General features: G+C 43.6%; 1 protein-coding gene across 1 annotated transcript in view; it reads left to right on the plus strand.

Annotated features, from left to right (window-relative positions):
• The window catches only part of LOC311105026 (AF4/FMR2 family member 2-like), a gene marked incomplete at both ends in the record, with an annotated part of 221,560 nt that overhangs the window by 86,217 nt on the left and 121,366 nt on the right, over positions 1 to 13,977 (plus strand). The window contains one exon of the mRNA XM_084147006.1: positions 9,064 to 9,118. Within this exon, the coding sequence (XP_084003132.1) occupies positions 9,064 to 9,118 (55 nt within the window). The remainder of the gene's footprint in view (positions 1 to 9,063; positions 9,119 to 13,977) is intronic.

A 13,977-nucleotide genomic window follows, 5' to 3' on the forward strand; every position in this document is an offset into this window, starting at 1 on the left:
TCTCTATTCCCTTCCTCACTCCCCGTCTCTCTATTACCTTCCTCACTCCCCGTCTCTCTATTACCTTCCTCACTCCCCGTCTCTATATTACCTTCCTCACTACCCGTCTCTCTATTACCTTCCTCACTCCCCGTCTCTCTATTACCTTCCTCACTCCCTGTCTCTCTATTACCTTCCTCACTCCCTGTCTCTATATTACCTTCCTCACTCCCCGTCTCTTTATTACCTTCCTCACTCCCCGTCTCTCTATTACCTTCCTCACTCCCGTCTCTCTATTACCTTCCTCACTCCCCGTCTCTATATTACCTTCCTCACTCCCCGTCTCTCTATTACCTTCCTCAGTCCCCGTCTCTATTCTACCTTCCTCACTTCCGTCTCTCTATTACCTTCCTCACTCCCCGTCTCTCTATTACCTTCCTCACTCCCTGTCTCTATATTACCTTCCTCACTCCCCGTCTCTATATTACCTTCCTCACTCCCGTCTCTCTATTACCTTCCTCACTCCCCGTCTCTATATTACCTTCCTCACTCCCCGTCTCTATATTACCTTCCTCAATCCCCGTCTCTATATTACCTTCCTCACTCCCCGTCTCTCTATTACCTTCCTCACTCCCCGTCTCTCTATTACCTTCCTCACTCCCCGTCTCTCTATTACCTTCCTCACTCCCCGTCTCTCTATTACCTTCCTCACTCCCGTCTCTCTATTACCTTCCTCACTCCCCGTCTCTATATTACCTTCCTCACTCTCCGTCTCTATATTACCTTCCTCACTCTCCGTCTCTATATTACCTTCCTCACTCTCCGTCTCTATATTACCTTCCTCACTCCCCGTCTCTCTATTACCTTCCTCACTCCCGTCTCTCTATTACCTTCCTCACTCCCCGTCTCTCTATTACCTTCCTCACTCCCTGTCTCTATATTACCTTCCTCACTCTCCGTCTCTATATTACCTTCCTTACTCCCCGTCTCTATATTACCTTCCTCACTCTCCGTCTCTATATTACCTTCCTCACTCCCTGTCTCTCTATTACCTTCCTCACTCCCATCTCTATATTACCTTCCTCACTCCCCGTCTCTATATTACCTTCCTCAATCCCCGTCTCTATATTACCTTCCTCACTCCCTGTCTCTATATTACCTTCCTCACTCCCCGTCTCTATATTACCTTCCTCAATCCCCGTCTCTATATTACCTTCCTCACTCCCCGTCTCTCTATTACCTTCCTCACTCCCCGTCTCTATATTCCCCTCCTAACTCCCCGTCTCTCTATTACCTTCCTCACTCCCCGTCTCTATATTACCTTCCTCACTCCCCGTCTCTATATTACCTTCCTCACTCCCGTCTCTCTATTACCTTCCTCACTCCCCGTCTCTCTATTGCCTTCCTCACTCCCCATCTCTATATTCCCCTCCTCACTCCCCATCTCTCTATTCCCCTCCTCACCCCTCGTCTCTCTATTCTCCACACATGACCCTTCCCTGATGTGAACAGAGAGAAGTGTAGAGAAGCAGGCTGAGTCAGAGTGTGCATCCCAAATGGCACCCTATTCCCTATACAGTGCCCTTGTCAAAAGTAGTGCACTGTTTACCGAATAGGGTGCCATTTGAGAGGCACCTGGATCACTTCACCAGAGGAAGCTATCTGTCTGCCCTGACGCTGGTAACAACACATCATTACACGTCTTCATCATTACCATTGTCTTCCAGGCCTAGTCTCTGTCTCTGGGCTGTGGGTTTGGGGTTTCTTCTAATCATCTCATGAGCCATCATTAAGGGTAAACAAATGTGCTGGCATGTTTCTCCCTACATTTCCTCTCTCGTCGTTAATGAAAACTAGCGTTGTTTTAGAGTGGAGAAACAGGAGAAACAGTGCCAGTGCCATCCTCGCAATTCAAATAAGCCTCACTCATGTCTCTGGAACTAATTAGATTGATTTGTATTTGGGATAATTTTCAACTAATTAAATGCAAATATAATGGGTGGCTTCAGTGAAAAAGACCCAGTGTGGGTTTGTGATTAAGTTTCCATGTTATTGGTCCTGATGGTAAGATAGGATGTTGTAAATTACATTATTTCTCTTGGCTTTACCAGAGCTGCCTCTAACCCTATCTGAATCCTTAGACTGCACTTCATTCAGGTTTATGAAGGTGCTTAAATACGCTTTGAGAGCATGTAGAAGAACATATATGTTCTCCAAAACACCAAACTCATGCCAAGTAGGAATTAAATACATTCTTTAAAAAGTGACTTAATGCAGATTGGGTCTGTGTCTCTCTATCTCATGTTTTGCCAATTTTAATGAGGTGAGTATTTCTGTGAGCTCGCTTCTAGCCGTGCTGCCAAAGTGTTTATATTCAATATAAAACTCATTTTAACTCCTTGCCCTCCTCCTGTTTTCAAGGTTGATTTAGCAGAGTGATAAACACATGCCCAATTAGACCATTAAACACTGTCTCACTCTCAGGCTGAAACAGTCCAGATACATTATGTCTCTTCAAAGGTATTTCATATAAAGTCCTGTTAGTCTTGAGATGTTGATGCAACTGTGTATCTGTGGTTTCCTGAGAGAGGGAGATGTCCTGGGGCTAATTATTTACCAAGGAGCTCATTTGGATCAGAGATCTATCAATGGTTTCAAACAGATGTGCCATCGAATCTACGTTCATAATTTATAGGGGCTTCAAGACTTCTTTAAGAGGGTATCGTTTTTATTCACGTCTTTTGTGGGGTCATAAAAGTGGAAAATATAGCCATGCTTCTCCCTCTAGAGTGGAGAGGGCTGTGGGCAACCTGCTGCAGTGTACTCTATGTTCAGGTGAGTATATAGTAGTGCCTTTTTTCTACTGTTGATTTACCTCCAATTAAAGGTTGGATTATCCACACCGACTGGAGAGAAAGTTCAAAAGTAATTATAAACTGGGTGGTTCGAGCCCTGAATGCTGATTGCCTGACAGCCGTGGTATATCAGACTGTATACCACGGGTATAACAAAACATGTATTTTTACTGCTCTAATTACGTTGGTAACCAGTTTATAATAGCAATAAGGCACCTCGGGGGTTTGAGGTATATGGCCAATATACCACGGCTAAGGGCTGTATCCAGGCACTCCGCGTTGCATCGTGTGTAAGAACAGCCCTTAGCCGTGGTATATTGGCCATATACCTCAAACCCCGAGGTGCCTTATTGCTTAAATAGACCACAGACAGTCCACTCTATTCATTTTTTGTATTTCTCTCTTTGTTTTTATTTCTCTCTTTCTCTGTTTTTTTCTTCTTTGTCTCTCTCACATACACACATGCATGTAAATTCAGGCAGCAAGTAGCCAAGTGGTTAGAGCGTTGGGCCAGTAACTGAAAGGTTGCTAGTTCGAATATCTGAGCCGACAAGGTGAAAAAATCAGTCGATCTGTCCTTGAGCAAGGCACTTAACCCTAATTGCTCCAGGGTTGCCATCAATAAGGGCTGGTCCATGCCGTGACCCCACTCTCAGATGGAGTCGGATATACAAAAAACACATTTCCATTTCACACTTTTACAGGTTACACACTTGTACATGTGTGAAACAGGACAAAAATAAGCACCCCCTATTTGACCTTTGACAGGCACCCCCCCCCCCCCCCCCCCCCCCCCCCCCCCCCAATTTGGCTTCAATTGAGTGCAAATCCTCTGGAAGCGCCCACTTCAGCCACCTGGCTTTTTACTTCTCCTGGTTCCTTCCGCTGACATCTGTTCAATATTACCAGGGTAATGACTGGTAGTTTGTTCAAAGTTCTGCCCAATCTAAGATGCTGCACAACATCTCTCATAGGGCTTCTTTTATTGTTCTAACTTGGGGGAAAATTCCTGGCCCGGGTTCTTTTGTAACAGTCATGTTGTGTTAGGGTGGCTGACTGGGCCGGAGTGAGTGTCTCTGTAGTGTAGCTAGGTCGCTAAGCGCAAGCTCGCCTGCCTGCTGGCCGGGGTTTTATTGTGTTTTTACTATGATGTCATCACACTGTTTGTCAGGTGACATCATTCTTTCTGAAAACACTTTTTGATAGTTTATGAGTCTGAAGGAAGCTAAGGGATTTTATTTTATTTTCAATGCTGAATTGAATTGATATACACTACCGGTCAAAAGTTTTTGAACACCTACTCATTCGAGGGTTTTTCTTAATTTTTACTCTTTTCTACATTGTAGAATAATAGCAAAGACATCAAAACTATGAAATAACACATATAGAATCATGTTGTAACCAAAAAAGTGTCAAGCAAATCATTTTTTTTTTTTTTTTGAGATTTTTCAAATAGCCACCGTTTGCCTTTATGACAGCTTTGCACGCTCTTGGCATACTCTCAACCAGCTTCATGAGGTAGTCACCTGGAATGCATTCCAATTAACAGGTGTGCCTTCTTAAAAGTTTATTTGTGGAATTTCTTTCCCTCTTAATGCATTTGAGACAATCAGTTGTGTTGTGACAAGGTAGGGGTGTAAACAGAAGATAGCCCTATTTGGTAAAAGACCAAGTCCATATTATGGCAAGAACAACTCAAATAAGCAAAGAGAAACGACAGTCCATCATTACTTTAAGACATGAAGGTCAGTCAATCCAGAAAACATCTTCAAGCGCTATGATGAAACTGGCTCTCATGAGGACCGCCACAGGAATGGAAGACCCAGAGTTACCTCTGCTGCACAGGATAAGTTCATTAGAGTTACCAGCCTCAGAAATTGCAGCCCAAATAAATACTTCACAGAGTTCAAGTAACAGACACATCTCAACATCAACTGTTCAGAGGACACTGTGTGAATCAGGCCTTCATGGTTGAATTGCTGCAAACAAACCACTACTAAAGGACACCAATAAGAAGAAGAGACTGGACATTAGACAGGTGGAAATTTGTCCTTTGGTCTGGAGTCCAAATTGAAGATTTTTGGTTCCAACCGCAGTGTCTTTGTGAGATGCGGTGTGGGTGAACGGATGATCTCTGCATGTGTTTTTCCCACTGTAAGGTATGGAGGAGGAGGTGTTATGGTGTGGGGCTGCTTTGCTGGTGACACTGTCTGTGATTTATTTAGAATTCAAGGCACACTTAACCAGCATGGCTACCACAGCATTCTGCAGCAATACACCATCCCATCTGGTTTGGGCTTAGTGGGACTATAATTTGTTTTTCAGCAGGACAATGACCCAACACACATCCAGGCTGTGTAAGGGCTATTTTAACAAGAAGGAGAGTGATGAAGTGCTGCATCAGATGACCTGGCCTCCACAATCCCCCTACCTCAACCAAATTGAGATGGTTTGGGATGACTCGGACCGCAGAGTGAAGGAAAAGCAGCCAACAAGTACTGAGCATATGTGGGAACTCCTTCAAGACTGTTGGAAAAGCATTCCAGGTGAAGCTGGTTGAGAGAATGCCAAGAGTGTGCAAAGCTGTCATCAAGGCAAAGGGTGGCTATTTGAAGAATCTCAAATATAAAATGTATTATGATTTGCTAACACTTTTTTGGTTACTACATGATTCCATATGTGTTATTTCATAGTTTTGATGTCTTCACTATTATTCTACAATGTAGGACATTTTTAAAATAACGAAAAACCCTTGAATTAGTCGGTGTTCTAAAATGTTTGACCAGTAGTGTATATATACAGCTCTGGAAAAAAATTAAGAGACCACTGCACATTTTTCTTAAATCAGCATCTCTACATGTATGACAGCCATTCCATTCCAGTGTCTGTTGAATTCCAACACAGGCACACCTCATTCTACTGAATTAGGTACTGATTAGGTGATCACATGAACCAAATCTTATTTAACGAGGAAAAGTATAAAATCCACTGCTGTGGTCATCACTATCATCTTGCAATAGGACCAGCTGGATGGCAAAAACTGTTCTAATAGTACCTCAAAAGTAATATTAATCAAAAAATAACTATTGACCATGCCAAAAGAGTTAAAAAGGAACGTTTTGAATGAGGAAAAGAAGGGTTCAATTCTGGCTTTACTGGCAGAGGGATGCAGTGAGTGTCAGGTTGCTTCCATCCTTAACATTTCAAAGATGGCGGTTCATAAGAACAAGGTCAAACAGCAGACATTGGGGAAAACAAAGCTACAGACCGGCAGAGGGCGAAAATGACTCTACTGACCGGGATGACTGCCAACTCATTCGAATGTCACTCAACAACCGTAGGATGACATCAGGTGACCTACATAAAGAATGGCAAACGGCATCTGGGGTGAAGTGCACAGCGAGGACGGTTTGAAACAGGCTCCTAGGGGCAGGGCTGAAGTCGTGCAAAGCTAGAAAAAAGCCCTTCATCAATGAGAAGCAAAGAAGAGCCAGGATGAGGTTTAGCAAAAGGATTGGGCCGTAGAGGACTGGAGTAAGGTATTCTTCTCTGATGAGTCCGATTTTCAGCTTTGCCCAACACCTGGTCATCTAATGGTTAGACGGAGACCTGGAGAGGCCTTCAAGCCACAGTGTCTCGCACCCACTGTGAAATTTGGTGGAGGATCCGTGATGATCTGGGGTGCTTCAGCAACGCTGGAATCGGGCAGATTTGTCTTTGTGAAGGACGCATGAATCAAGCCACAAGGTTGTCCTGGAAGAAAACTTGCTTCCTTTTGCTCTTACATTGTTCCCCAACTCTGAGGATTGGTTTTTCCAGCAGGACAATGCACCATGCCACACAGCCAGGTCAATCAAGGTGTGGATGGAGGACCACCAGATCAAGACCCTGTCATGGCCAGCCCAATCTCCAGACCTGAACCCCATTGAAAACTTCTGGAATGTGATCAAGAGGAAGATGGATGGTCACAAGCCATCAAACAAAGTTGAGCTGCTTTATTTTTTGCGCCAGGAGTGGCATAAAGTCACCCAACATCAATGTGAAAGACTGGTGGAGAGCATGCCAAGACGCATGAAAGCTGTGATTGAAAATCAGGGTTATTCCACCAAATATTGATTTCTGAACTCTTCCTTAGTTAAACATTAGTATTGTGTTGTTTAAAAATGAACATTAACTTATTTTCTTTGCGTTATTCGAGGTCTGACAACACTGCATCTTTTTTGTTATTTTGACCAGTTGTCATTTTCTGCAAATAAATGCTCTAAATGACAATATTTTTATTTGGAATTTGGGAGAAATGTTGTCAGTAGTTTATAGAATAAAACAAAAATATTAATTTCACCCAAACACATACCTATAAATAGTAAAACCAGAGAAACGTATATTTTTGCAGTGGTCCCTTAATTTTTTCCAGAGCTGTATAAATACACTACCGTTCAAAAGTTTGGGGTCACCTATAAATGTCCTTGTTTTCCAAAGAAAAGAATTTTTTTTGTCCTTTAAAATAACATCAAATTGATCAAAAATACAGTGTAGACATTGTTAATGTTGTAAATGGCTATTGTAGCTGGAAACTGCTGATTTTTTTATGGAATATCTACATAGGCGTACAGAGGCCCATTATCAGCAACAATCAGTCCTGTGTTCCGATGGCACGTTGTGTTTGCTAATCCAAGTTTATCATTTTAAAAGGCTAATTGATCATTAGAAAACCCTTTTGCAATTATGTTAGCACAGCTGAAAACTGTTGTGCTGATTAAAGAAGCAATAAAACTGGACTTCTTGAGACTAGTTGAGTATCTGGAGCATCAGCAAATGTGGGTTCGATTACAGGCTCAAAATAGCCAGAAACAAAAAACGTTCTTCTGAAACTCGTCAGTCTATTCTTGTTCTGAGAAATGAAGGCTAGTCATCCCGGTGCACAACTGAGCAAGAGGACAAATACATTAGAGTCTCTAGTTTGAGAAACAGACGCCTCACAGGTCCTCAACTGGCAGCTTCATTAAATAGTACCCGCAAAACACCAGTCTCAACATCAACATTGAAGAGGTGACTCCGGGATACTGACCTTCTAGGCAGAGTTGCAAAGAAAAAGCCATATCTCAGACTGGTCAATAAAAATAAAAGATTAAGATGGGCAAAAGAACACAGACACTGGACAGAGGAAGATTGGAAAAAAAGTGTTATGGACAGACAAATCGAAGTTTGAGGTTTTCGGATCACAAAGAAGAAACATTTGTGAGACACAGACCAAATGAAAAGATACTGGAGGAGTGCTTGATGCCATCTGTCAAGCATGGTGGAGGCAATGTGATGGTCTAGGGGTGTTTTGGTGGTGGTAAAGTGGGAGATTTGTACAGGGTAAAAGGGATCTTGAAGAAGGAAGGCTATCACTCCATTTTGCAATGCCATGCCATACCCTGTGGATGGCGCTTGATTGGAGCCAATTTCCTCCTACAACAGGACAATGACCCAAAGCACAGCTCCAAACTATGCAATAACTATTTAGGGAAGAAGCAGTCAGCTGGTATTCTGTCTATAATGGAATGGCCAGCACAGTCACCGGATCTCAACCCTATTGAGCTGTTGTGGGAGCAGCTTGACCGTATGGGACGTAAGAAGTGCCCATCAAGCCAATCCAACGTGTGGGAGGTGCTTCAGGAAGCATGGGGTGAAATCTCTTCAGATTACCTCTACAAATTGACATCTAGAATGCCAAAGGTCTGCAAGGCTGTAATTGCTGCAAATGGAGGATTCTTTGACGGAAGCAAAGTTTGAAGGACACAATTATTATTTCATTATTTCTAACATTGTGAATGACTACATTTTCTATTAATTTTGCAATATTTCCTATTCAAACTCATGTCATGTATGTTTTCATGGAAAACAAGGACATTTCTAAGTGACCCCAAACTTTTGAACAGTAGTGTGTATATATAACTGAGGATAGAGTAATGCCATCCCTCACTGTGGAAATGGACAGATGCGTTTTTGATCTCTGCATATAATGGCATAATATCCAATAAGTAATTGTCTTTGTGTCCTAACGAAGAGTAATAGTATACCTGATACACACTGCTTTTAATACATCCTATTTCTTAATAAAAAATCACATATCATTTGACTAAGCAATATATTTTGTTGTTATTATTTTCCTATATTAATGATAACACATTGGTCTCCTGAAGCTTTTTATTTGACCTGACTGCTGTTGTGTGTCTTTCTGCAGAATGCTTGAGGATGACCTGAAAATCAGCAGTGACGAGGAAGATACTGAACAACAGGTAAGATCCATCAACAACCATCTCTCTACAGTATACTGTATCTGTGGTGTCGTTCTGAGTATCTCTGTCTGTGGTGTGTGGTGTCGTTCTGAGCATCTCTGTGTGTGGTGTGTGGTGTCGTTCTGAGTATCTCTGTCTGTGGTGACGTTCTGAGTATCTCTGTCTGTGGTGTCGTTCTGAGTATCTCTGTGTGTGGTGTGTTGTCGTTCTGAGTATCTCTGTCTGTGGTGTCATTCTGAGTGTCTCTGTGTGTGTGATGCCTTTCTGAGTATCTCTGTCTGTGGTGTCATTCTGAGTATCTCTGTCTGTGGTGTTGTTCTGAGTATCTATGTGTGTGGTGTCATTCTGAGTATCTCTGTGTGTGGTGTCGTTCTGAGCCAGATAATAACAGAACTGTTAGATGACTAAATTAGAGATGGCTCTCTCATTGTGCTCCTTGGTATTGTGCCCATAGCTATCATCCATTCAGGACCTTTCAGCCGTTGGTAGTTTAATGATAGTTATTCCACATTAAGGCCATTATACTCTGGGCTCTACTAGTGGTATACTAACAGTAATACACTCCCATATGTGTGTGTGTGTGTGTGTGTGTGTGTGTGTGTGTGGGTCGGTCAGTCAGTCGGTCGGTCGGTGCGCATCTCTGTATGTTTATAAGTGGCTTACTGCAAATGAGTCCATGGTACATTATCACGCTGTCATCGCCTGCAGTACAGCATCAGTGTCTGTCCCCAAATAAACACACTCTAGTCTGCCTACTCCCCCTCCTTCCTGTCTCATACACAACACTACAGATCAAATAAAATAAACACATCCCCTCCTTATATAAGCAACAAGGGTCAGCCCCGCATTCACACGCGTACACTTCAGTTAACCCAACAACAACTGCTCCCTGTGCACCAATGACATGGACGTTGATTAAGGCAGCCACCTGCACCTCTCTGATTCAGAGGGGTTGGGTTAAATGCGGAAGACACATTTTGGTTGAATGCAGTTCAGTTGTGCAACTGACTAGAGCTGTGTTCGAATACCCGTACTAACATACTGTATACTACATACTTAATAAGTATATACTACTACTACTGCAACGGCAGTCAAGCACCCAAGCTAACTGGCTAACTTACTAGCTAAATTATTTACAGACACAAATGAGAGAACACCTCACTCTGACCATTTTACTCACCCTAGCGGAGCTTGTTAGGCTGTTTTCATGTTATCCAGAGCGTTGGTAACTGTGCTGCTGGCAACAATTTAATTACGCTTTTTTTTGCCAACGTTTACTGACACCAACCATATATTCAATGGGTGTTGAGCATTTGTAAATTCCTCAGTTATTCTGCGCTCTGGCACACTGACTCAGATGAGAGTGCTCTGAAATCAGAGTAGATAGCCAGAATTAACAATGTTCATTGAGAACGCACAACGACTATAGCACTTAGCTAAGAATTACATTAATAATCAAGTCAATAAATGTTGGGTAGTTAGTTAGTTAGATTATAGTTAATACACTGCCTGGCAAGTTCAATGTATTTGTAGCCAACTAACGTTAGATAACTAGCTAACATACCGGTACATACTGCTGTAATGCTATGTGGTTCGTAAGGATAGCGTAGCTAACAAATTGTCAGCCAACAAAAAAGTACTTTATTACATTGCTAAACATTTTCTTAACATTTGTCAGTTAGTTAAAGCAATGAATTTGTATCCACTCTTGTCAGATATTTGCTGCATATTTTCCGCTATTTTCTTAAAATCTTAAAACGTTGTGAAGCCACACCCATTTTCTGAAGAATTGTATTATGGGCCCTAAAAACACGGAAATAGTGTCCACTGCTTGTATACTTTGTATTTTAGCGAATTTAGTACGACATCCTGGAACTTTTGGCATACTAACTATATCCATACTATGACCAATAAGCATACTACATACTTAATTTACATCACAAATAGTAAGGTTAGTGCAGTTAGTATGAGTATTTGAACACAGCTTAGGTATCCATTTCCCTATCCTATTTACCTTCCCTACACGTACACACACACACACACACACACACACACACACACACACACACACATACAGCTTCAGTGGATCAGCGTGCTCCAGCACATGTGACTCATTGACTCATGTAACTCAGTGCAGTAGAGAGAGGAGGTATAATGAATATATCTTTGACAGAGAAGCAGGAGGGAACTGGGGAGAAGCAGGAGGGGGCTTGGGAGAAGCTGCAACAGTTATTTTCTGCTCTTAGTGCCTGTATAGTCCTGTATAGTGCTGTATCGTGCTGAAAAGTGCTGTATAGTGCCTGTATAGTCCTGTATAGTGCTGTATAGTCCTGTATAGTGCTGTATAGTGCCTGTATAGTGCCTGTATAGTCCTGTATAGTGCTGTATAGTCCTGTATAGTGCTGTGTAGTGGCTGTATAGTGCTGTATAGTGCTGTATAGTGCCTGTATAGTGCCTGTATAGTCCTGTATAGTGCTGTATAGTCCTGTATAGTGCTGTATAGTGCCTGTATAGTGCCTGTATAGTCCTGTATAGTGCTGTATAGTGCTGTATAGTGCTGTGTAGTGGCTGTATGGTCCTGTATAGTGCTGTATAGTGCCTGTATAGTCCTGTATAGTGCTGTATAGTCCTGTATAGTGCTGTATAGTGCCTGTATAGTGCCTGTATAGTCCTGTATAGTGCTGTATAGTGCTGTATAGTGCTGTGTAGTGGCTGTATAGTCCTGTATAGTGCTGTATAGTGCCTGTATAGTCCTGTATAGTGCTGTATAGTCCTGTATAGTCCTGTATAGTGCTGTATAGTGCTGTATAGTGCCTGTATAGTCCTGTATAGTCCTGTATAGTGCTGTATAGTGCTGTATAGTGCTGTGTAGTGGCTGTATAGTCCTGTATAGTGCTGTATAGTGCCTGTATAGTCCTGTATAGTCATGTATAGTGCTGTATAGTGCCTGTATAGTGCTGTATAGTGCTGTGTAGTGGCTGTATAGTGCTGTATAGTGCTGTATAGTGCTGTATAGTGCCTGTATAGTCCTGTATAGTGCTGTATAGTGCTGTATAGTGCCTGTATAGTGCTGTATAGTCCTGTATAGTGCTGTATAGTGCTGTATAGTGCCTGTATAGTGCTGAAAAGTGCTGTATAGTGCTGTGTAGTGGCTGTATAGTGCCTCTATAGTTCTGTATAGTTCTCCGTCTCCCTCTCCCTATCCGTCTCCCTCTCTCTCTCCATCTCCCTCTCCCTCTCCGTCTCCCTCTCTCTCCGTCTCCATCTCCCTCTCCGTCTCGCTTTCTCTCTCCGTCTCCCTCTCTCTCTCCGTCTCCCTCTACCTCTCCGTCTCCCTCTCCGTCTCCCTCTCCCTCTCCGTCTCCCTCTCCGTCTCCCTATCCATCTCCCTCTGTCTCCATCTCCATCTCCGTCTCCCTCTCCGTCTCCCTCTCTCTCTCCATCTCCCTTTCCATCTCCCTCTCTGTCTCCGTCTCCCTCTCTGTCTCCGTCTCCCTCTCCGTCTCTCTCTCCGTCTCCGTCTCTCTCTTCCTCTCCGTCTCCGTCTCCCTCTCTGTCTCCGTCTCCCTCTCCGTCTCTCTCTCCGTCTCCGTCTCTCTCTTCCTCTCCGTCTCCGTCTCCCTCTCTGTCTCCCTCTCCCTCTCTGTCTCCCTCTACATCTCCGTCTCCATCTCCGTCTCCCTCGCTCTCTCCATCTCTCTCTCATCTCCCTCTCCCTCTCTCTCTTCATCTCCCTCTCTCTCTTCATCTCCCTCACCCTCTCCATCTCCCTCTCCGTCTCCCTCTCCGTCTCCCTCCTTGTCTCCGTCTCCCTCTCCCTCCCCTTTCGCTCCTTCTCTCCTGTCCTGTGGGTTGCTCACAGCCCAGCTCTGGTGCTGTTATGACAGTTGACAGAGTAGAAAGGTCAGCCTTGCCCTACCTCAAACAAATCACCTGGCACTGAGGGATGGGCTGTGGTCCTCAGGGGGTAGAGGGGTGCCAGGAGGGGGCAGGGGGACATGCTGTGGCCGGACTACTGGAGCTGCTACCACCTCTGAACTCGCTGCTATTCAGCTACCATTCATCAGCTACCTGGTACTATTCATCAGCTACCTGGTACTATTCATCAGCTACCTGGTACTATTCATCAGCTACCTGGTACTATTCATCAGCTACCTGGTACTATTCATCAGCTACCTGGTACTATTCATCAGCTACCTGGTGCTATTCAGCTACCTGGTACTATTCATCAGCTACCTGGTACTATTCATCAACTACCTGGTGCTATTCATCAGCTACCTGGTGCTATTCATCAGCTACCTGATACTATTCATCAGCTACCTGGTACTATTCATCAGCTACCTGGTGCTATTCATCATCTACCTGGTGCTTTTCATCAGCTACCTGGTATTATTCATCAGCTACCTGGTGCTATCCATCAGCTACCTGGTACTATTCATCAGCTACCTGGTGCTATTCATCAGCTACCTGGTACTATTCATCAGCTACCTGGTGCTATTCATCAGCTACCTGGTGCTATTCATCAGCTACCTGGTACTATTCATCAGCTACCTGGTGCTATTCATCAGCTACCTGGTGCTATTCATCAGCTACCTGGTGCTATTCATCAGCTACCTGGTGCTATTCATCAGCTACCTGGTACTATTCATCAGCTACCTGGTGCTATTCATCAGCTACCTGGTACCTTTCATCAGCTACCTGGTGCTATTCATCAGTGACCAACACCTCACCCCGTTCTGTTACTTTTCCTCTGTGAAAGTACTTCCTTCCCTCTCCCCTTTGTCTACAGGAATTCACTGGAGATTTGTGTGTGTATTTTAGGGGGGGGGGGAAATGTTCCATTGCTGAGCTCAGCAGCA

Source organism: Coregonus lavaretus, assembly GCF_964263955.1.
Source record: "Coregonus lavaretus genome assembly, chromosome: 29".
Lineage (NCBI taxonomy): Eukaryota > Metazoa > Chordata > Actinopteri > Salmoniformes > Salmonidae > Coregonus > Coregonus lavaretus.